The sequence below is a fragment of the Perissodus microlepis genome, chromosome 16, assembly GCF_051167445.1.
Source record: "Perissodus microlepis isolate ML-2025 ecotype Zambia chromosome 16, ASM5116744v1, whole genome shotgun sequence".
In the NCBI taxonomy this organism is placed as follows: Eukaryota; Metazoa; Chordata; class Actinopteri; order Cichliformes; family Cichlidae; genus Perissodus; species Perissodus microlepis.
This window is the reverse complement of record NC_140476.1, coordinates 5,114,419-5,139,735: the sequence shown is the minus strand read 5'-3', so window position 1 is coordinate 5,139,735 and position 25,317 is coordinate 5,114,419. Positions and strand designations below refer to the sequence as shown.

The following is a 25,317-nucleotide window of genomic DNA, read 5'->3' as shown; positions in this document are numbered from 1 at the left end:
TCTCGAGGCTGCTTATTTAATCGTTCTGAAATCGCTCCAGTTATTTTAAGAGCTTTGAGTTCAGAGGGCCAACCATTGAACTGTATGAGATCAGTCTATGTTTTTTTCTGACTAATTTTAGTGGCCGGGTTAATGATCACTCATGTTATTACTGATGTGTGAAAACATTTAACTGCAATGGAGTTCTGCCTGTGTGTATCCATATCTATGTGAGTGATGGATGTTTGACTGAAATGGACTTTCTGAAATACAAATTAGACGGACGTCAAGGGAAAAAAACACAAACTTTATTATCATCTTTTTACAAAACATTTCAGATTCAACCCCAACAAATAATAGATCCAATACTGACCTTCATGGTGCAAATGATCAACTTTAAACATGATCTGACACATTTCCTCAAACAGCACCAAACAACGTACATCATATATTACCTCAGTGCTAACCTTTAACTTTTTGCTGCTCTAGCACAGGAAAAAAAAAAGTGTTGACTCGGTTTATCAACGAAAGCAACAAAACAATAGGTGGACGACATACAGAGCATTTTAGGGTGAAGAGAACATGAATGATGCCATGAGCATAAATGAGAAAAGTATGGCAATCAAAAAGGCAACTGAGTTGTTTGCAAAGTTGGTCTCGCTGTAAGGGGCTGCATCTTGGTTGACCTCTGTGCACACAACCAGCAGATACCCTGAACCTACAAGCACAACCATTATTGTGCAATTAACATGAAAAAATAAACACATTAATGGCTAGAATATAGAGAAGTGAAATAGGTGGTTAGCCTCTGTGTGCCACATAAACTGTTCACATGAGCTTCTTTTGTTTTGTTGAACATTTGAGGCAGATGGTTGCCATGTAATATTTTAGACATTGTGTGGTCTGTAACATCTGCTGGATTGGTCTTTTTAGTGCTAGTGCAAAATATTTCTGCAAGTCTTTTTTGACAACAGGCAGCTATATACCTGATATCAAAATCTCATAGTAATGTGAACCATTTTTACCCACTCTGCTCAAGTAATTACAGTTAGATCAGTTTTACATGAACACAATGTTTAAAACGCATCAGCCTTCAATCAGTGAGTGCTCCATTTGTTCATCTGAATGCAGCCAGATGAGTGATAATGTTCAATGTAGAGAGATACATTCACAATGCAAGTGTATAAAGATGTGAAATGTAACAAAACAATATCACTGACTCTATACTCAAAAGTAATAACCCATATATAATCCATTCTATCCAAATACTCAGGACCTGGGCCAAATTTGTAATGGCCCGACCAATAGTTCATATAAGATTTATGCATACATGTATAAACACTTTGTAAGTAAATTGTGTAATAGTCAGAATTTTTGAAACAGTGGGATTGAGAAAAAAATGTAATAGTTGCACGTCCTATCTTTTTCAGCATTTCTTGCCTATATCTACCTCAGCTATAAAAAAAAGGTAAAAATATCCCCCCAAAACAATCTTCAGTCACATGACACATGAAGGTATCCCCTAGTTTTGATCTTATAGCCTACACAAGCTGAAACAAGCGCTGCACTTGCTAAATAAATTTGTTTCTTGCAGAAAATACAGGAACATTTAGGCTTACATTTTTTATTTACCATAATGAAAAATAATTTCAGCATGTAATATTGTATGTATCTGGTGTAATAATATGGTAATTATTTAATACATCATCTGAAACCGACTTCATTTGAGGGTGACCTTCTTAACCTGGTAACGTTCGAAAACGTTTGCTAAATAATTGTTTACATCATTTAGCTTTGATGCACCTGATTGAAAATATACCCGTGTAATTACTATATCCCAGTGTGACATGTAAATATTAGTTAAAAACACATATATGAAGTACATTCAGCTTCAGATTGAGCAACAGGGCCAAAAGTTGTGTGTCCATTTAGAGATAATGGTACATGTTCACAGGATCTTTCATTTCAGAAGAATCCAAGGTCTGGTAGCATCAACGGGAATATTGATGCTACCAGACCTTGAATTCTCAAACCTTTTGGGGCCAGGACCTCTTCATCATCCTAACAACAATTAAGCATATCTCTATTACCACCAGGGATCATGTATGCAGCTGAAAGTATTTCTATTCTGAAAAATATTTTAGCCTGATGTGCTGTGATGTCATACCAGTCAAAAGATATTGTAGGTGGGAGTAATGGAAACACTGTAGACATTTTGTTGGAGTAATTGGACCCAATGTGTAAGGATGTACTTATACATATAACGGCACAGTGGCGTGACTCATCAGCCCTGGAAACTCGTGCCAGAATTCATAATCATTGTCAAATAATGATTGCTGATGACTGCCCCTCCATAAGTTTGGATCTGAGGTTTCCTCCTTTCAAAAAGGGAGTTTTTCCTCCCCACCAGCGCTAAGTGCTTGCTTATAGCAATTTTTCAGATTGTTGTGGCTATTTTCTACTATCCTGTGTTTACCTTTCAACAGAAAGAACTGGTGTGAAACTAAATATATGATACCATTACTTGGCTTATTTCTTGGGTCCCACTGTTTCAATAATGTTGGTCAAATTAAGCAAGCTGGCATATGGGTCATAATTAAAATCCAGTAGGAGATTGTCAGATGTTCATATGAACACTGATACTACCTAGTGGCAAGTTCTGAGTGCAGCTGCTTACTTCCAGAAACGCCCCTGTGAACACATACCATAAAATCAGTACAGTCACCCACAGTACTCTCTGTAATAGATGGCAGCTGCAGAGAGTTATACATACGTGTATGTAAGCACGGCTATCAACTGAATCATGTGTAATTGCTTAAATTTAAAAATATGCTTTCAGTGTTTTCGATATCCCAACGTTTCATGCATGCTTACCAGTAATACTCTACACTTTCTGTTTCTAAAATGGCTTGCTTCCTACCACTTTGTAACAAGTGTCTTCAAGGACACTACCCATGAGCTTTTCAGCTCTTGTGATTTACAATGAAATCTTTACATGAGCTACATGTGAGCGCAAATATACACTAGACAATTCTGAAATCGCTCCATATGGCCCATGCTGCTTGTACACAGTAGCTATGACATGACGACATGAATAATGTAAATATGGTGGTGGAGTATAGGTGAATAAAAAGGGCTTTATTCATCGCATGCATTCGAATTTCACTCTTTGCTCCAGTCATTTCCTTGATATATTTTCATTTTTCTATCCCAGCTTTCTGTCAGGTCTAATGAGAAACTCAGAAAGGCTCATATTTATGCATTAGCACGGTTTCCTTTTCTTTTTTTTTCTTTTTTTGTTTTTGTTCTGGCTCACACCCTCGGTCATTTCAGACTGGAGTCAGAGTGATACACCCATCCCTTTCACTCTTCCATTTCCGTTTGGTTCCACCTGTTTGATTTTAAAATGAATGTGAAATGTAGTCTGGTTTGTGCGTCATGCAGATCATTCTATAGTGTACATACAATGCTAGGACGAACAGGCAAATGTCTACAGGCACAAAGTAGAGCACTAATTTCATCAATCATGAAATCAGTGTGAAATGATTTGGAATAAAGTAAATGATATAGCTGCTGACCTTTTGTGTTGATTAATGTATTGTCCCAGCTAGCAGTCTAAAAAATGGGTCAGTGTAAAAGGATGTGGGGCTGGAGGAGGGACAACCTCAGTGTAAATTGTTAAACCAATACTTAGGTTTACTTTGTGTTTACTTTCAGGTGCCTGCATTACAAAAGAACGAGTATGGTGATGTCTTATAAAACGCGAGGTACGACACAGTGATGTAGTGCATGAGATGGCATGGAAGATGCTAGAGTGGAGTAAAACCTTTCAAAAACGTCAAACGAGGTGTGAGGAGTCCTAGCAACAGTGCAGATACACATGTTTACACTATATACTATAAATAATCAAAGTTAAAGTCACTTAAAAAATACCAAACACAGAGAAACCAATAAATTAGGTACAATGCCATTCATTCGCTCAAGGGTCATGTGATGCACTGAGGAAAGATGGGTTGAAACTAGAGTGTGCCCATTCCAGTGACTTCAGACGTCAGCCTAAAACAGTACAGGGAAGAAGGGGAAGAAGGGGGAGGAGGGGGGAGGGGGGCGGGGGTAGACAGAAAATAAAACAACTGTGAAAGAAGAACTTTCGCTTGGCAGTGAAAGTTATGCTGCAATGGTTGCCTTTGTGCTTGAATTTTCTTGCTTGGTGCATTTTCTTCACAGAGACTTGACACCATATTCTCATTGCACCCATTCACATGAAACAGATGTGGATACATAACCATGCAGTACTAAAGCCTCTCATGAAGCCATGCAGTGGACTAAAAAAAAAAAAAAAACACACAAAAAAACATAAAAACATTAAAAGAAAAACGGTGTTATGAAATAGTGAGTTGCATTACAGAGGCATCACATCACTCTTCTTATTAACAGCATTGCTCAGTAGCAATCACATTTCCTGCCTTTTTTTTCTTTATTTTTTTATTTTCCCTTTTTTTTTTTTAATATTATTTTTACTCCTTGTAGACAATGACACAAGAGGACTTTATATGCAAATTCATATAACGATACCAAAAAGAAACACGATATTCTTGAAATGAGGCATGCTAAATAAATAGTTGAAGAAGCTGTTTGCTTGTTTTTTGGGGACAATATGCTTATTCGCTGCATTGCAGGAAGTAAAATGAGAAGATCAATGGTATTCTGATGTGGGTTCTTTAAATGTGAAGCTGGAGGAAGGGAGGACAGGTGAACACAAGTTACCTGGCTCTGCTGGAAGCTAACATAATCTACCTATTTAGACATGTAAAATAAAGCTTCTTTGTAATTATCAAACTGTGCATTACTCTCATCTTTGGTCTGAAGAGAAGAGGGGATTTGATTTCCCTGTAACCAATCACCAGAGACCAAAGTATCCATCTGAATCAAATGTTGCTTTAAGCTCGATACCAAGCTTCGACCTCCAGAGTTTCAATATGAAGTCAACTTTGAAGTGACAAAAAATGATGAAAAAAACAACCTCAGGCTCGCTCTAAAAGCTGGATTTCTAACTCCAAAACTCAGTTTCCATAGACTCAGATGTTGAAATGCTCAAATCTAGAGCATGTAAACATTTTTACAGCTTGGCACAAAATAATTTTCTCCCTCCTGAACCCCTGTATAGGAGGGTTATATACTCAATTTAAACTGCATTTGGCCATAATTCATGCACTGTAGTGGCACAACTGTTCTGACCAAGGTACAAAGTAACAGTGCTCAACTCCAAATGTTTGAAGACATATAAAGTATCCAGTCTCAGCCTTTAAATAACTGTCCACTGTAGTGACCACTATGCGTGAAAGTGTTTTCTTGTATTTGTGTCAGTGTTGATGGTATACTTGCACATAAACCACTACATTGGACACTGATGTGTGACTCCATACCCTGCCACCCACTCCAAAGGTGATGTTGTCCACCTAAGTGGACATGTAAAAAAAATCTTTGAAAAGTACATGTTATTGGTACCACTGGTATTACATATTATATATTCTGTATTTATATATGTGTATATGTGTATATATGGTATATTTATGCTTATATCCTTACTCTCATTCCCCTTTATTGTATCTGTAACATGCAACTTCTGTCGGTGCTGTGCTACTGGAAACTGAATTTCCCAGAAGAACCCACCCGAGGGATTAATAAAGTTTCATCTCATCTCATCTCATCTAATCTAAAAAAAAGAAATTTAAAAATCTTTTTTCATGCCTAAAGATGAATAAAAATACTTAAGAAAAAAATCCTGATTAAGGTTGTCATAATTCATGCGTGAAAAGGTTAAAGAAATTTAAAAAGAGAAGAGAGAGAAAGTAAAAGTATTCTCTCATTAATATATATTTATTTCACAACATTGTCAGTGTAATTTAGGATAAAAAACTGTGACAATATATAAGCCAGGCGAGGTCCAAATGCCGATGGAACTGACTGATCTGATAAGATGGATGGAGGTGGTACAAGTGGTGGTTCAAGTCGCCGAAATGGACCTCTCATCCATGTTGGTTTTTGGTTCCTTTTGAAGGATTTTTAATGCAGATACCTCACGTGTGTTTAGACATGTTTGATTGTACTAACAGACCATCGAAAAAAGTTGACTCCAAATATTAGTTTGTGAAATTCAACAAAAGAAATCTTTGTTTGTTGCTTAGCACTAATTAGCACTAGTATCTGTGTTTCTGGGTTGTACCTGTAAAGTCTAGGGAGAAATCCATGACAACAGCTTGCCATTAATAGCCTTGATTAGCTAATGAGTCAGGCTTTTAGATGTTTTTCTGGGTGGATTTGTTTCCTTTAAGTAACAGCTGCTTCCCATTTAAGACACAGAAATTGTTATTAATTTTCTTGTCAACATTTCTGCAAAAAACAGTGAATAAGCATATTTTCCAAAGTAAAAACTATTTTTTTAATCTATACACTGGCTACATCGATTGTTAAACAGACCCCGGTGTCAATACAGGCCTCTTACAGGCTAGAGCTGAAGTTATATGCACAACTAGCAAAGCAAAAGTCCCACAGGATAACACATAGAGGTTTATCATGAAGTTGTGGTTTTGACGTTAGCTTCTGAAAACAGAACCAGATTTGTGGCGACTTCAGGATGTTGTCATGGATGAAGGGTCATTCCACATGGCGGCCACGTCCCTGAACCTGCCATTGGAATTGCGGGAAAGCAGTAGCCATTAGTTTCTTTGTGGGCTGTTCTCTAAAATCCCCTTTAGAACTCAAAAACAAAAAATCGCTTTGTGTTGAGCATGTGGGTTCCCCTGCACTAATGCTGATAACATATGACTTTGAGGTGCAGGTAGCCTGTGGACATCAGTGCTGTTCTGTTTTCTCAGAGCTGCGGATTTTACATTTATTTTCACTGGTGATAATGAATTAGAGGTTTCGCTGGATAGAGGAGAAACAGAGGTAGTGGAGCATGCCAAGAAAACTGTTTCACACTCTCTACTGGTATGTATACTATCTTACTACACAGCCCCTCCTCTTTAGTCCTGCATGGGATTTAGATGTAACTGTCTTGGAGTCATTTTCTTTTTATTTAATTACACTGACAGCTTATGTGCAAAAACAGTCTTACAGCAGTTTTATCTCTAAATTAAGCTCGCAGAGATTGTATACCTTCTTGTGTCGGCCAACTTTGTGAACTGAAGTAAGCATTGAACATTTGATGATTCATTTATTGATCATCCAATTTACTAATCTGCAGATTCTGTTCAAAGGCACAGCTTACTCATTCCAGTAGTTGGCCTTGCTCCCATCAGCCACTTACTTGCAAAGAGTGTTCTCCCAGAAACTTACTGCATTTTAATGTCTACACTTGGTTGGATGTAAAGAACAAAAGTCAAAAGGAACAACCAAAGGGAAATAGGGGGGGGGACCCAGCATGGCTCACATTATTCATGGGCTTATCTGTTGCTTGTGTAAATCTGACAGATTTTTTTTTTTTTTGCATTTTCTGGAGACTCATCAAAGTCTCAGTGTCAAAAGTAAACTTGTCAGCGATCTCCTTTTATTCCAAAAAGCCCAATCAGAGAGCGAAGCTTTCTTGGATCTTCACTATGAGCATGCTCATTCAGATGTTACTTTTATCTTTAATGTTGTGCTTGAGCCCAGCAGAGTTGAAAGGTTACCTGGCATTGATGAGATACTGGGCCAGGCTGATGTTAGCGGGGGTCCCTGTGATGGTAATCTGACGCTCTGATGAGCCCTCCATGGCATTTGCAATTTTGATCTGCGCCCCAGACATCTGTCGAATCTCATTTATTTTGGTGCCCTGGCGTCCAATAATGCACCCTATTAACTGTGGGGAAAAAGCAAAAGTCTTTGAATCTGAAGCAAGGCAATCATTGTGCTGTCTTACAATATTTATACAAAATGCCAACTAGATTTAATTAAAAATGGAAGTGTAATGGTTTATGAAATGGAATGAGTTTAATTTCAGAAAGGTTGATTAATGATGGCATGGTCAGTAGCATGTGGGGTCATTCTGTTGGGCCAACAGTAAGAAGTAAGGTTTGCAGGATCACTGCTGGTAATGGCAATCATTTCTTCTTTATAACACTTACAGTTTTAAAAAGATGGCATCTCAGTGCAATCATTATTTCTATATATTTACAAATAGACAGTAATCCTTTCTATTAAATTTACATAAAATAGATAAATTTATCTCTTATAAAAAAAACCCTACATAATAAAATTAAATATATATATTATTATTAAAAAAAGTTTCAATAGGACTGCATAGGATAGTACGGCTTAGGTTTGAAAAGTTACATCTGAACAAACCACAAGACTTCTGGAACAGTTTCATTAGGACAGATGAGACCAAATTGGAGATTTTTGCAATTTCATCTGGCGAAAACAGCATACCAACACAAACGCCTCATACCAAGTGATCTCAGGAGCTTGGAAAGAAGGCAAAAGGACCTTTTTAAGTTTGTTAAACTTTCAAACTTTTCAACAACCTTAAAGAAATGCAGTTGTCTTCTTGTCAAGCTCCTAAGACTACCATAACCTGGATGAGTTCCACGGTAGTAGAGCGGTAATGATTTGGGCTTATTTTGCAGCCACAGGACCTGCGCAACTTCAAGTCATTAATTCGACCGTTAATTTGGCCAAAACTGACTCTTTCAGTAGGACAATGATCCCAAACACATTATCACATCTAAGAGAGAATGGCTGAAAAATAAAGGATTCAAGGTGTTTAAATGACCCAGTCAAAAGTGCAGACCTGAGTGAAATGCTGTGGGACCTTAAGAGAGCTGTGCATAAACAAATGCCTGCACACGTCAATGACTTTTACAAATGTTGTAAAAAGCCTTATGTCGTTAAGAAAATAATTACTTTAAGTTGGTTCTACAAGCTACAAAATCGTGGAGTTTGCTTAGTTTTCCACATGACTGTATTCTTGAAATTGATGTCTCGTGAAACCTTTCCAGCATTACTTACATCATTAGGAATGGTGAGTTCATGGGTGCTGGCTGGTGGACTGGCATCCAAACCTGCACCGCGGACATTATAAGAAAAGACATTGCAATTTCAATACTTTAGCAGAGTTCATCTCTAAAAGGAACTTTTTCTTTTTTTTTTTAATCAAAGGTAGCACATCCACCTAGCAGCAGGTCAGCTGAGTTAAAATAAACTACCCTGTTTTTTCTGGCTTCATATTAATCAAGGCACTATGAGTAATGCCTAGTAAAGTGCAGCCACTAGAATTTTTTTTAGCTGCTGTTGATTATTTAATTTATATTTATTAAGTGAAAGAAATTAAAAACATATTTCCCAAATTACACAGCAAAATCTTAAATTAAATTTCCTGCTTGGAGAGAAAAGGAAACAAATTCAGAAGGGGGATCATGAACTTTGTTTAATCAGTTACTCATTCCATGTACAGCTATGCAGACAGGCACAGTAAGGGTTAAAAAAAGAAAAAGAGAGAGAACGCTGTGTGGCTGCTCAGGTAACAAAATTAAAAGATATACAGCCATATACTGCCATGAAATAAAATCTAACAACCACCATGGGATAGATGACCCTACGTAAAACACACGAGGAATCAATAGAAGTGTGAATCGATTGCACCTATAAGTCAAACTCCAGAAAACATCAACAGCATATAATGGAAATCAGGTTATAGCTGCTTATTTACTAATGCTGTTCCGGTATATCAGCTGTGTAATTGGTTTCTTACATCTACACCCTCAGCGTGATTTCCCCCTGCCTTATCTCAGCGCCATGTAAGAGTCATTGTTTTGTTATTTACAGTCTGACTAGCTTGACTCCTTTGCTCTCTGTTTCACCCATTAGGTTTATTTCACTTTTTGAGATCAGAGGAGCGACCGATGAGGGGAGGCAACGTTATTTGAGTTGTCAAAAAATCCAGAACTTGATATGTGGATATAAATGGAATAAAAGTAGCATGGTGGCTTAAGTGTGATTAATCATAACTCCAAACCTTTGTGAAACCCTTCACCGTAACTTGACATGCATCTAACAAGAAATGCAACGTTGACTCAACACAATGAATGTGATTAGCCCATTCAGTACTGTTGTTTCACGGTACTGTCCACGTCTTCTTTCGCCGCTAGGTCAAAGAGAGAAACTCCACCACCAACTAGTGTTTTGGTGTTGAAACTGCAACAAACCAGCACATGGCCTTTTTGCGTGGCGTCTGCATGTTCTCCCTGTGCTTTGGGTCAACAGGCCTCATAAAATATCCTGATATTCTGTCTCAAAAGTTACACTCAATTTCAAGAGTTTTGCCGTCCTGTTTATTTATTTTCCCAACAAGTTAGAATTTGAAAAAATAAAATAAAATATGGAAGAAAAGAAAAGCCAAACCAATAAGCTACAACCTTGCTAGACTGAAATATGCATTCCACAGAGGTGAACTACAGATGTTTCTTATCCACCCGGACTACTCCTTGAATCCTTGAAAGTTTGCATTTCTGCATTCATTATAGCTAAGGCTTCTGGATAAAAACGTACTCACGAGACCTTCATTTGATCAACTGCACAGATGCAGAGGTTGCGATGCACATAGGCTAATATAAACACCAAGAGCTATAAAAGAGCTAGAGGTACAATTATTATTGTAGAATCTGGCCTGTGGCATTAGAGTTTCCCTCCTTAAAGGAAAGTCAACAGCATAAACAATTTGCCCTGTTTCCAAGAGATAATGCAGTTTGGAATACATCATTTTAAAGTGAAGCCCGAAGGCATTTTTTTCCTCTCAGTGGCAAAATATCAGACATATCCAAGAAAAAAAAACATACATGGACAAATCAAAGAACGATAGAAACTACGGGGGCCAAGACATGCTGTGCCAAAATAGAGATAAGGTGCAAGGTAGGGAAAGAGAAAAATGTTTCTCTGGATGCAAAGAGAAGGAAGTATCTATCGGGCCTCGTGGGTACGTACCAGGGAAAGCAGGGGTGGTCTGTCCGAGAGGGGTAAAGGGGGTTTGCTGCATAGCCAACTGGTGGAGCTTGGTCAACTGCTGAAGGGTTAGGAGGGAAAGTAGAACTAAGAGGTTACTGTTACACAGGTCACACCAAGAAATGAAGCCAACCAAAACTAGAGTGAAGAAACGGTGAGGAAAAGGAGGCCATGGCACGGGGTGGTGGAGGATAAAAAGTAAGAGAAAAAGAGATACAGAGAGAGGATGATTGTCTGTCGTGGAGATGGAATCTATTAGATAATTTGATATTTTCCTTTCTGTTCTACCTGTTTCTTTATCATTTTAACATAGTGATTTTGAAAATGTGGACCCACTGGTGAGCACATTAACATTAACTGCAGGAAATAATTTTTATTGCCCTCTTAATTACCACACGTCTTTCTAAATGGCAGTTTTGACTCACACTCAGAGAACTCATATGACTGCAAGAGCACCTGCTCTCCCAGCCAGTATGGTCACAGGATGTCCATCCGCTGCTGTATATCATTTCCATCAGGAATAAGGGAAGGCCGATACTTTAAAGGCTTCCTCTCCTTTTATGAGGAGTTTTAATGAGGGAGGAAGAGGGTGTCATGCCCGTACTTGAGTGATTGTACCGTCAACCACCACCTCCACTGGCATCAATCATTGCCCAACTTTGAATTAGTGGATCTGACACAAGGTAGCTCTTGAGATGCTCTTACGACAAGGACAGATGAAGGCAGATTATTAATGGAGACTATATGGTCCACTGGAATTAAAGAGCTGTCTACATCAAAACTGCCATTACTGTCTTTGCCTTGATCGTTAACACCAGGAGCCACTGGCTTGTTATCGACCAGATCTTTCTGGTAGTTCAGCCACAATATCTCATAAGAGCTGATGTTTGCATCTAATCAAATGTCGAAACAACGCAGGTTTGTTTCAAAATTAAATTTTTAAAAAGAGACTAAGAACTTACATCTGGGTGTGGTATGGCGTACTGTCCCTGAATTGTGTAGGCCTGGAAAGGTAAAACATAGAAGAAAAATCAGACTTCAGTATCAGAGGGGGAAAAAATCAAATAAAGAACAAATCAGTTTGTACACTTTCAAACACTTTCAAAAAGCCTTTCAGTCACTTACAAACACTCATCTTGGGCATGAACGTCATCATCATTTTGGGCTTTAATCAATTCTTTGAAGTGTTCTTTTTTCCGGAGTGGAATGATTGTGCCGCATACATCTTTAATTACTTTAAAAATACAAGAATTGCGTGCACAAGCTTGAATTTATTGTCGATTTTCCTTCGATCACACAGGGTCAAAAGTTTATGTACAAGCTTTAATTTATACCTACACTCACTTAAATCTTTTGATAAGTGGTGCTAAAGGTTCTACAATGCCTTTTAACTTGTTAATGAGTTGCTGCCTACAACTCATAGTTTCTTTTTGCCAGAATAAAAATGATTTGATTGACAGGTGAAGGTCTTTTAAAGCCATTCCTTAAAGACCTACAGATTCCAAGATCAAGGATGTTCCAAGTTGACCAAGCAACAATCCCCTGCTCAAAAATCAACACATTTAAGCTCAATTGAACCCATATGGGCAAGTCAAATGCCATCTGGAGAAAAGTTTTATGTTTGGAGGAGTAAAGGTGAGGCTTTCAAACCTATGATGGGATCATGCTCTGGAACAGTGTTTCTACTTTTGGTAGTGGTGCATTCCACAAAGTGGATGAAACAATAAAGGAGGACTACCTTCACCTTAAACGTTACCTCAGTTTAACATTATGTCAGAAACTTGCTCATGGCTTCCAAAAGTGTCTAGCTGATGTGCAACTTCCACTAATATTTAACCAAATATTAGTTAGTGGTGTAGTTATATATTTGACCCAGTGTAAATATTTTTGACCCTGTTTCAAACTTACATTCAATTAAAACGTCATTAAAGATATATACTGTACAATCATTCCACACTGGATGAAAAACAGTTAAAAAAAAAATCATTAAAAACACAAAATAACCTTGACCTTCATGCCCAGGATGAATATATGTAAACTTCTGACCACAACTGAATATTGCTTTTCCTTATTATCTGTCTATGTACTATATATAATGTATATATTACATATAATACCGATTATGAATTTTGGTATGTGTTTCTGGTAGTAATGACATTAAAGTGATGATTCACTTAATCTTATGCATCATTAGCAATGACATTAACTAACATTAATTGATGATCCACTTAAGTGTTAGCATATTCAAAGCAGTATCAGAAAAGGCTTATTATATGTAGATGAAGTGCAATGACATCCAAGTCTTGGAAGTCCAAAAATACAATAAAATATATCCGATGACTGGCAGAAAATGTTTCATAATGTCCATAAAGCACATTTGCTGATGGCTGCCAATGCAACTTGGTGCTGCTTTATGACTCCTTATTTTTGGTTCTCCTGTTTCATCTTTAATTCATGGATTCAACTGTATAAACAAAATAGCTGCCTCAGTCTCAGGTGAGTAATCATTCAAATCCCAGTCTAGACTGTGTATGTATATACTAATGTTAAACATAGCATATTAGTCAACTGAATTACCTTATTTTGGACAGATGTTTTTGCATTTCTGTCTGTGCATGTTTTTTTGTTTTGTTTTTTTCTAAATCAGACTCGTGTAAGTTGTTTTCTAAAGGCTTCAGATGTGGGGTTTTTTTCCATTTAACACCCAGTGATGATGATTATTCCCAGACAAAAGGAAAATTGGAGTCATTACAAGTTCTTATGTGCTCTGTTCCTCCAGCGTATCTCTTGTTTGCTAAGTTTTCAAATCCATTCAACAGCTTTTAGTCCAAATCTGCAATTAACTTATGGATATGGCTGGACAGACATTAGTATGCACCCAGCATTCTTGTTGACATTAATGCCATTGTTACTGATTCACACATTATGGTGCCGCTACCGTCCCTGCTTCCCTCTTTCACTATCCGGTGCACTCAAACAACAATGACTGTCCAGCCAAAATGCACTCACCAGCCACTTTTTTTAGGTACACCTGTTAGGTACACCAGCTGCTTGTTAATACATATATTAAATCGGAAAATTCACATGGCAACAACTCAATGCACTTAGGCATGTAGACATGGTCAAGACCAGTGAATCTGAATGTGGAATGGTTGTTGGTGCCAGGCAGGCTGGTCTGAGTATTTCAGAAACTGCTGATTGGCTAGGGCTTTCCCACAGAACTATCTCTAAGGGTTTCCGGAGTCCAAAAAAGAGAAAGTATCCAGAGAGCAGCAGTTAGATGAGTGAAAATGGAGGAGAAAAGACTGGCCAGATTACTTCAAAGTTAACAGTAAAGTCACAGTAGCTTAAATAACTACTTGTAACAACCAAGGTATGGAGAGGATCATCTCTGAATACATAGCATGAACCTTAAAGCAGATGGGTTACAGCAGCAGGCAGCGTGCCATTCCTGTCAACTAAAAAACAGGAAGCCGAGGCTACAATTCACATAGATTTATCAAAACTGAACAACATAAGATTGGGAAAACATTGCTGGGCTCAACAAGTCCAGATTTCTGCTTTGACTTTCAGTTGGTGGGGTCAGAATTTCAGATTAGCAAAATGGAAACATGGTTCCATCCTGCACTGTATCAACACTTCTTTTGCTGTTCGTGGTATAATGGTGCGGAGGACATTTCTGGCACACTTTAGGCCCCTTAGTAGCCAGTAAGGCTGGTTTTAATTCTTATTTTTTATGTCTATTTAAGCGTTATATGACAGCATGTTTGCACTAAGTACCGCAGCAATTTCCTAATGTTGTAAACCTGCTCAACATTTGGCAATAAAACCCTTTCTGATTCTGATTCTAAACACCCCAGCCTGCTTTCAGCAGGATACCACACCACGTGATAAAACTCAAGCCAACTCAAAATGTTTTTTGAATATGTCAGTGAATTGGCTACGCAATTGACATCCACAGTCCCGATCCAATTGAGCACATGTGGGGTGTGATGGAACAGGAGGTTCACATCATGGATGTGTTGGAGAAGAATCTGCAATAACTGATGCTATCGTGTCAATGTGGACCAAAATCTCTGAGGAATGTCTCCAGTAACCTTGTTGAATTCAAGACATTAAATAAGGCAGTTCTGACACCAACAAGTGGTCCAACTGGGTACCAGCTAGGTGCACCTAATCAAACTAATAAAATTGAGCATTTATCATTTGCACAAATGCAAGATCATTTAAATATGTCAGTCAAATATAAGCCACATTCATTTCATGGTAACAGTGCTAGTTCTGACTGAGAGGTTCCTACTGCTACAAAAGCCAAGCAACCAGATAGAAATTACTACAGGAATAAAACTCCTATTTTTACTGAAGCCACTCCCCCAATATAAAACAACTAATGCTGGAATTTTTGTGACAATCATCCTTGTCAGAACCAATTTCTCTCTTTTCTATGCAAAAGGAACAATTATTAGGTAGTTTAACACAGTAGTAGTTGATCAATATAAAAGTACTTAATTGTGTCTTATGACAGAGTAGGTTTAATTACATTTAAGAAGTGCTCTCTCATCTACTGCTTTCCATTTATTCCAGCCTAAAACGTGAAAATTGAACGATTTGTACATCAGTCATTCACCCCAACCACATCCTTACAAGTTTCTAAATGTCATTTAAAAAATACGATACAACAAGCTAATATGCTGCACCTAAATCTGCTAAATAATATAGTTTAGTCTTATATAAAATTTATTTTTAGGAGACAGAGTTGCAGAAATTGCAAGTGTGCGAATAAAAGTTAACAGAAGCTTGCACTAAAGAGGCAGTGATGCTGATGCTGCAGCAAAAGCCTCAAGTTGGCTGTAGGCACAAACTAACAAGCTAAATCTAGTTCAGCACTTACCTGGCCACCAGAAAAAATGACAGGGGTGGAGGTGGGCTTTGGGCGGTAAGGGATAGTGGCACCTTTTGGTGGGGACTAGGAAAAAGGAAAGTCAGAGTTAGTCTAAAGCAGGATAATTGCAAATGTAAGCGCGTCAAACTCACATCTGCACAAGAATTGTTTTACTTTTTTTTTACTCAACAATGAACGGAAACTAGTTTAAAGATGAGCAAATTATAAAGCTAAAGATGCCAATTAGCTGAGCAGGATGCTTGCCACAATTTGTCTGAAGGTAACAGAGCATGCTAAGTGAAAATATTAAAATCAGTTCATTATTGTACCAAGGAAATTTTCCCAAAACCTAGTCCCACATATAGCAAGTAAACTCCATTATTTTAGCAAAAGTGGCTACAAGGTGATGCTAGTTTCTGTTTTGTTACCTCTTGTTAGCTTTTGTTCCCTGTCTTTAGAGTTGTTATGCTAAGCTACACTAGCTAAATGGTGGTTGTAGCTTCTTATTTAATGTGTATATTTAGTGGTACTGATGTGCTCTTTTTTTTCTTTTTTTTTTTGTTAATAAAACCTAGAAAAGAAAAAACAGAGAGTGAACAGTTCTGTAAAATACTGTAATATTTTTTTGACTTGGTGTATCACTGTGTGCACTGTAATGCATATGAAGCGGGATTGCATCCACCCACTTATCAATTCACATATATAATCATATTTTCCAAAGTGCTTTACTGCAGAAAAGCAGAGGAATTATTCTGAGGCAATAAAGTGTCTTGCTGAGAGAAACGTTATAGTTTTCACAAAGAAAATGTCTTTAGTCTTCATGCACTGCTGTGTAAATGCATCACCTTATTTTTTCTGAGCCATGAGGAATGAGAAGGAAGGGGATTTCCAGTTTGCGAACTTACTATAATGACACCAAGTTATTGATTCATGCCATGCATCAGCAACAAGACTATTCAAGACGGGGGAAAGGGCTTAATCAAATTTCCACTGTAGTTGCTGTGCTGCAGCAGCAGGAGTATCCACTTCAGATACAATATCCAGACAAAGTAATAGTGTTACTGTTTCCCTGACAGTTCAGTTGGATACTAATGCACAAAAATGATCGATAATTACAGATTTCTCCCTCTAAATTGCATCAGAATGATTTAAATTGCAGTCTGTTTTGCTATGCTGCAAACAATTTCTCACTTTCAGCATAATAGAAAATGTATGCATGTAGACCCTTCTCGGCACCTTAATAGCACGAGCCGGTTGCCTGTCAAGTTGACATTTATGGACAACAATTGCTAGGTGGTTCTGACCATTCAAAAATCAATTTCTTAGAAAATGTGCTTTACAAGCACAAGCACTAAATATAAATTCTTAAAGAGGCACGCTATAGGCCTAGCCAGAAGTGCAATGCAACGCACACTCTGTCTGTTCAATACATTTCTCTGAGACTGTATAGTAAGTCATATTGGCACTTAAACTAGAGTCGTTTTGCTAAATCTGTACATACTTTACCTCCAGCATAACCACACAGATCTGTCTGACACACTGGATGATGGCTTCTGGGGTCCCAGAGATTGTCACTGCACGTTCTGTGGAGTTGGGCAGCATGTCGCCTGCTACCTGGACCTGGGCCCCTGTGGACTGGAGCAGAGGAAGGGACTCTGAGGGGCTTGATGATGTTGACAGAAATTCATTTGTAACACATTCAGGCTGTGCTTTGCATTTCTCTCAAGAGTACAGGCACTTACTTTGGCAGGGAAATTAAAATTGAAAGGTACTTCAAGTACTCAATGTGCAGGCTGTATGATAGACTCCGTTTCAGTCTCTATAAGAGCACCATGGCAATTTGGATGTTTAGCTTTTCCTTTACTATCGCCTTCAATTGCCACATATCCACCTGGGGTCAAAACATGTTGCCTTCATGGCTGTATTTTGTCTCCACGTCTTCTTTTTTTCAGCTTCCATCAAAAAGGCAATAATGATGCATCCTCCCACACTTCACCCACTCACTCATTCAGCTACTGTGTAGTGTCTGCTACGTCACTGGGGAACAAGCATAGACTACCGCTGACGCATTTCGGAGACTTTTTGGATGCACTGCTCCACCATTAGTGTCCACCAGCTATTCATAATTATCTCTAATTGCACCACTTTTAAAACCACTGCCAAAAAAGTTGCTATTTTTGGATAATTGGATGTTAAAATTTACATCTCTCTCCACAAATTATTTCTAACACAAATCTGTACAGAGATAACTTGTAGTAGCTTTGTAATGTAGCTTTGATATGCTATTAAATGCTAGTGTTCATGATACTGACTGTGAATTAATGACACTTGTGCAAAACTGTAAAATACATAAAATGGTTCAAACTTTTATAATAGCTTTTTTTTTGTCATATATAAACTAATCTGAGTATCCATCACTGGATCAAAGAGTAGGATCAAAGTTTCCTGTGGGTCAAAAGCTCATACTTCACAGTTTTTCAGTGTTTTCCATTCTTTGATATGTAAGACATCTCAGCGAGCAGAAGTCCCTAAAATAGCCTGGCTGTGAGCACAGAAGCCCCGCCCACCTGATTTTTAAGCATTCTGTTTGTGAGGGGAAGCCAATCAGAAGAAATTTGGCTTAAAAGCAGAGGTGGCTTAAAGGGAGAGGCGCTAAAACAGTGCTTTTTCAGGCAGTGGATAAACTGAGGCGTGGCACTACGGCAGTTGACTGTAATTAAAATCCTGCAGCTCAGACAGAGCAGACGAGCCACAGCACAATTAAGACGTCTGAGTTTAAAATCACATTAGTTTTGTATCTAAAGACTCGTGACAGTTTTTGTAATGCAATAGAGAATCCATTAAACACACAGTTAAAAGTTGGACCTGCACAAAACGTCTGGCTTGTACATAGGGAACTGTATAGCACAACTTAAATGAGTTAACAGCAAATGTCATTTGCTTCCCTGTACTGACACCTGGCATTTTTAAAGGTTTGTTGATATTTTATTCATTATTTACTTATTTTTTAGACAAACTAGCAGTGTGGCTCTAGCGATAGCAGTGGTATTTGGTCGGTCCAACACTTTGATCCAGACTGAAGTAAATAAATGTTCCTGCCACCCAGAATACAAAATGCACTGACTTTGCCTCAAGCACCAGCAACAGGGGGTGGGCAATTTTCTGGTTTAGTGACATGTCTTAACAAATTTTTATAGCGATACTGTGCAGATGGTGCTATGATGGCCTTGTGAAGGTATATACCGCAAGATGGCATCATCCAAACTTTGAGTCCTGCTCAGCTGCCTGTCATACTGTATCTCCTCTTCTGAGGCTTTCTAGCATTAAGGCCTGAAATGTTGTCCTGTTTTTTAAAAGAACAGCTGAACTCGCTAAATGTCCTGTAGCTGCAGGGTCATAACTGCTGCTGAACGTTCCAGATATTTCATTAATAATTTATTAAGTAACACATAATCAAATAAAAACAAGCCTACAGTTAATTATTTAGGAAAAATGACACAGTTTAGTTAAACTATTCATTAATTTTCAAATATCTAATATTTATTTACTCATGAAGAATGTAAGCTCGTAAAATAAAACTATTTGTCTGTAAATGTTCTGTTTGTCTTTAAAAAAAAAACAGGATAAACATTATTAACATAATTAGTAGGTCGTTCAGAAAAATGTTTCACACACCTCTCTCATTTCTTTGATCTTGGAGCCTCCTTTCCCTATGAGGGAGCCACACTGACTGGCTGGCACAACAAGTCTTAAGGTGACAGGAGGCTTGCTGGTTGCTGGACTGTTGCTCATGGAATTGATTATGTCCTGGAAAACAACAACAAAAGTAGCAAGTATTTTATCTTGTAAGGGTAATGTTTTCTTGATGTGACACCGAGACGTTCGTGATGTTAACAGTCTTGGTAATGAATGTCCAAATAAATTTCCAGACTTCAAAGGTGGTGCAAAATGACCTGCAAAAACACACTTGTTTTAAATTTTCCTTGAGTATTTTCATCTCCTCCGCTCGCTGAATGCGCCCTCCTGTAAACACCCAGCCTATTGGCACGGCACATTTTACACAGATCACCGAGAACTCAGCAGTCAGTCTCCTCTTACAAGTTCCAGTCACAGTACTTACACAGCACCAGCAAGAGGAGACACATCAAAGACAACATCAGCAGAAAGATAGCTGAAAATTCACCTCATACTGTTCAGTGATACAGGTTCCCTTTGCAGGTGTACTGTATATATGTATGTATATGAGTCTGGCTTGGTTTTATCTAAATACAAACACTGAGATTGTGTTTGCAGACAGATCTTTATCTCAAAGCGAGAAATCCACGCTTGCAGGAAAACTGTGTGTACATAAAGAAAGCTGAATGTCTGGAACTACCACAGGAGCAAAAGGTGAATTGAAATACAAAATGAGTATGTTTTGATTGTGTGCAGACTGATCATACCTCCTCAAATTTGTAGGCGATCATAGCAAAAGCCTTGAAGATGGTGTCCGTTGGTCCGGTGATGGTAACAATCCTCTCTGGACAGTTGCCCTCAGAAATATTGATTCGCGCTCCACTCTGGAAGACCAGCAACTACTTTTCATTTTCAGTGGCGGTGATAAGAAACCTTAATTATTCAAACAGATCCTGAGCAAATTTGAATCATGCATTACAAAGTTAACTTCGCCTGGTATTTCATTGTGATCTTTAGTGACTTGCTGGGGGGGTGCGATGGGCGGGAGGGTAATAAATATTTTTGCTAATTTTTTTCTATATTCAAACTCACCTCTTCTCGCATCTTTTTTACTGTTTCTCCTTTCTGAAAAAAAGTACATTTGTACATCAAAGTAAATCAGAATCTTTCCATAATCATGAAAATGAGTAATCTGATGAAAATACATACCTTTCCAATTATACTTCCAACCTCCTGTAACATGAAAACACAACAAGAAAAAGTGAAGAAAATAAACATATTTATTTGTTTGAATGTGTACTTTTCAATTGTTTGCTTCTGTTTTTACTGAACAGGATGTAAAAACTGTGCCAAGACATGAAGACAGGCATGTTCAGGGTCAGACTTTCCATGCTTGTTGAATCACTCTTTATGGGTCTGGTGTGGCGCAGCTGGTAAAGGGCACAGAAGCAGCGCTGGCTGCAAGCATCAACACTCCCCGACCTCTCCTCAGAATGTGTGAGGGTTACGTCTACTGTGACGTTAAAGCTGCAGGCAGTTGCAGTTCACAGTGCCAGGTTCTACCCTATAAGAATCATTTATATTTATCAAGTGCTACATTAAATTACACTCCAAAACTAACTTTCTAACAATATACTCATAAACAAAACAAGTTTCAGTTGTAATGGTCAGTGCCAGCTCTAAACCAAATGAACCAATGAGCTGCTGTCGGTGCTTGTAGGGCCGTTGCATTGACTCATTGTCCCAGAAGTGCAGTAGATTACCCATCCAGCCCTGTTTCATTAACTATATTGTTTTTCTTAGCTTAAAGTAAATCAAATTACAATTGCATTCATTCATGTGGTTGTAATGAAGTGGAACTTTTCCTACATTTAATACAAGTATAACCTGCAGGGGAAAAAAGGTTTAAACCATATTTTCAGGCTAAGTCACCAGCTCATCATCAAAGCCTTTTTTTAATCATATTTGAGGGGTGATTCTTTATCCGTCTTCCTATATTGTCCCACTAACAACTGAAATACATTTGATGTCTCTTCCAATTCTTTTAGATGTGTGTTTGGTCACGTTATCTCGTAATAACTGCCTGGAATTGCAAACATGGCTGAGGTGCAAGCTTCTTGAATGACTTATACTCATATAAACTTCTTCTCAGAGGGAGAAAGGAGAATGGCACCTGTGCCACTCCACTCCAGCTTCAGGGACACAGAGATGAGCCTACCAAAAACTCTTTTCTGGGCATCACAAAAGGGGGAAAAAGTCATTTGAAAGTGTAACAGGATGCTGGAGGGTTGCCTGCCCTCAATAGATAATGATGAAAATGCTCCAATACCCAATGTAACCCAATGGTTTCTCAATTTGAGGGCTTCACTGCTGTGGAGAAAGGACGTGGGTAATCCTGCCAAAATCCTCCCTTGTGGCTGCTGTGGTTATGTCCCTGCCAGGATGTGGGGTTATTCAAACAGTCACAGGGTCACTGGCTTTTAAAGCGATTACATGAGCAGTCATGCAGGCTGACCTGCACGGCCATTCACAGGCTGCTTGGCACACCAGGCAAGGAGAAGATGTGAGCTTCATTCTTTGTCCTGCAGAATCTACCAGCATTATCAGCTACGCATGTGTGCTGCGGGTTTTCTAGCTGCCTAGCTTGAAGCAAACTTGTAACTGAGCTGCTGTTATGTAACGTTCATACAGTTCTAGACAAGAAGAAATCTGCTTTTTTACAAACTCTACACTGACCAGAAAGTAATGGTCGTTGCATACAGATATTATTTACAAAGTAAAGCACAAGAGGTGGGGGATGGAAAGCAAGAGCCATGATAATACAGCATTCTTTATAAAACCAGGTGAACACAAACTAATTCTGATGGCCACTTAAAGAGTAGAAAGGAGTGAGGATGGTACACGTGTCTAAAAAAATAAGAACTGCTAAAAAGTTGGTGCCCATTAATACATTATACACCATGCCCTGGGAAATCTGAAAATACTAAGGGCGAACACGAACACGCTGAGCTGAGTCAGCAGCAGAGAAACACAAAGCAGGAGATTTTCAGTCTTAAAGGCCTGAAGTCTCCAAAGGCCTTTGAACCTCAGTGAGGCTTGCTTACATAACCCCACGGTAAAGAAAGGTAAAAGTAGAGCGAAGCTGGACTTTGGTGTGGGAAGGCAAAATACATCTGCTGCCATTAGCTTATTTTGTTGATCTTACATAATATGAGTTAATGCTGTGTACAGTAAGTGGAAACAGCATATGCTGCTGTTGTACTTTCAGTGAAGCTGATCTAGACTGTTGTCAAAGCAAAGCTATTGTTGGCTCTAACGGTTTCCATAATGGGACAAATTGCAGATTTTATTGGCACTTCCTAAGCATCTTTCAAACTCAATGCCCACCAGTCATTTTTCAAGCACTTTGGGCCTTTATTAGACAAGTAGATGGATGAACGGAACTGAAGGAGGAAGGAGACTGGTAATTACAAACAACAAAGATGGCTATCTGGACTTGAATGTTGATGCTACTCAATACCTCAACCCCTAGGCCTCCAGGATGCTAATATACAATAGTTCTCTACTTTTTAACATTTAAAGTACTTTTTTTGTTTACCATTTGGTGGCTTTCGGTAGTTCACGTTAGCAGGATTTTTTTTAGCCCCTGTTGGTTAGTAGGCGGAGTTTAGTAGGAGTAGGAGTTAGTAGGAGTTTTTTAAACCCACGTCTACATGTTAGCAGTATCAACAGTATATGGAACCACTTGTCTGTGGGCTACAATTGTTTATTTTTGTGCTGTTGTTGGTACTTTATGGAGAATATTAGTCACAAAGAACTAATAGTAAATGTCAAGGCACTGGGTCTGGTGACCCAGTGTTTGTGTTTTTTGGGTTAAGTTATACTCTTTGAATGATGGTTTTCTGTTTTGTATTATATTTACAGTTCCTGGTTTCTAGGTTTCTGTTCTGTTCTGTTCTCTGTGTGTTATATGCTTAGTCTTAGTTTTCTGTCTTTATGTCTTCCCTGTGTCCCACGTCTTGTTACTTTTGTCTCTGTGCTTCATGTTCCCGCTGTTCCAGAGTCTGTCATGTTTCTATGTCTCAGTTTCAAGTCTGTATCTCTGTGTCATGCTTCCTGTTTTACTTTGACAGTCTGTGTCCTTTGCCAAGGTACTCTGCTTTGCTTCATTCGTCTTGTTATGTCTCATTTGTCCCAGATGTGTTCCCACCTGTTCACCATCCTCTCGTTGTCTTGACTGTGTATTTAAGCCCTGTGTTCCATTTGCGCTTTGTTGTGTTGTGCCCTCACCGTGCTGTGTTTCTGCCTTTGTGTTCCTGAAGAAACTCTAGTTCTCAGTCTGTGGTTTGTTTCTTATTTTCTAGTGTCCAGTTTAGTTTTCTTGTTTGAGGATTTGGTTTGTTTGTTGTGAAATTTATTTTTGTGGAAAGTTTTCTCATTCCATGTATGAGTCCTGCGTTTGGGTCCTACATCCTGCCTGCCGCCTGCCACAGCACACACCTTGACAGTAAAGTGGAACTAAGTGTGGTAAACAATTAAAAATATTTTGTAATTTCTCTCTTTTTCATCAACTATTCTGAATATTGTGACATATAGATGTTTTGGTATACGTCTACAGATGTCTCCACAAACCAACTTACTTAATTTAATTATTTAAAAATCTAAGGCACCACTATGATGCAAGTCCTATGAATTACAGCAGGTTGTGACATATAATGAAATTTTTTAATTTACAGATGTCCTGCTACTAGGACGGTTAGATCTAAGGTCAGAGTTGAGGTTAAAAGGACAAACAGAGAAACGATTTGAAAGTTAATTTAATTGCACAATTTGTACAATTCCAATTTATCTGAATACAACTTCATTAAAATCAGATGAAAGGTTTAGGAAGAGAGGCCATGTAAAAACTGGCACCTGATTCATCACTGAAAGGATCTTGAAATGAAGAAATAAATCCCTCTGCATGTCTCTCACTTTTCAGCCTTCCTAACAGTCAATATAGCACTCACTCAATCACTGTGCTCACTTACTTTTCCATGCATGAGGAGGCGGATGGTCAGGGTGACATTGAGGCCACCCTCTGACTGGACTTTTGTGGGCTCCATGCTGGGGGAGGAAAAACTGGTGGTCCAGCAGTAGGATGTCCTCAGAAGGAGAAGGAGTGCGGTGGTATTCCAGCCAGCCAGTCACCTACAAAACACAACATCACACATAAGCGAACACAGTCGGTGTGTTCACAACCAGCAGATGATATCAACGTCCAACGTCCAAGAAGGCAGATGCGGATGCGGTAACTGAATCATATTTCTGCTGTATGACACACAAAATAGTTTCTAAAGCCATTAATCTACAGACTGCTTTGACACAACATAAAGCTTTCAGCGATTTTAACTAATGTTCAGTGGTTCATTAGTTTGTGACACTGCACACTCCTCGTATCTACAGCACCAAATAACACACTTGTTTTCTGGGGTATATTAACCACAAATGCCTAAATTAAAAATAAGTGATGACTTTAGGCTAAAAATCCAAAGTGCAGAGCCCATTCGACTACAGCGTGGCTAAGCAACACATTTATGAGCTGCCTGCTCAATATTTGTTTCATGAATGACACGTAATTGTGTTGAGAAGATCAAGCGATAACCGAATGTAATCACATTCAGCTCCCCCCTGGGTATTTTTTTTTCTCCGTCTATTTGCTCTGTTAAAAATTCAAACGCAAAAACAAAGCAATCACTTGTTTTGTTTTTAATTGCAGGCCAGATCAGAAGAGAGAGAGAAAATTCTTCTGAGCTCTTATT

The 25,317-nt window shown here is 38.5% G+C and overlaps 1 protein-coding gene across 9 annotated transcripts in view; it reads right to left on the bottom strand.

Annotated features, from left to right (window-relative positions):
- Nucleotides 1–265: 265 nt before the first annotated feature.
- pcbp3 (poly(rC) binding protein 3) overlaps nt 266–25,317 on the bottom strand; it is an 81,118-nt gene continuing 56,066 nt past the window's right edge. For 3 of the 9 annotated variants that reach the window (XM_084908837.1, XM_084908836.1, XM_084908838.1), the window contains 12 exons: nt 24,547–24,706; nt 20,726–20,749; nt 20,609–20,641; nt 20,284–20,415; nt 19,517–19,648; nt 17,348–17,476; nt 15,851–15,925; nt 11,922–11,963; nt 10,942–11,020; nt 8,971–9,023; nt 7,653–7,822; nt 5,012–6,666 (listed from right to left, as the gene is read on the bottom strand). In XM_084908837.1, the coding sequence (XP_084764963.1) occupies nt 6,612–6,666; nt 7,653–7,822; nt 8,971–9,023; nt 10,942–11,020; nt 11,922–11,963; nt 15,851–15,925; nt 17,348–17,476; nt 19,517–19,648; nt 20,284–20,415; nt 20,609–20,641; nt 20,726–20,749; nt 24,547–24,621 (999 nt within the window). In that variant the 5' untranslated portion in view covers nt 24,622–24,706 and the 3' untranslated portion in view covers nt 5,012–6,611. Of the gene's footprint in view, nt 4,036–5,011; nt 6,667–7,652; nt 7,823–8,970; nt 9,024–10,941; nt 11,021–11,921; nt 11,964–15,850; nt 15,926–17,347; nt 17,477–19,516; nt 19,649–20,283; nt 20,416–20,608; nt 20,642–20,725; nt 20,750–24,546; nt 24,707–25,317 lie in introns of those variants that run through there. The other 6 variants (XM_084908841.1, XM_084908844.1, XM_084908845.1 and 3 more) reach the window with 6 other exon arrangements.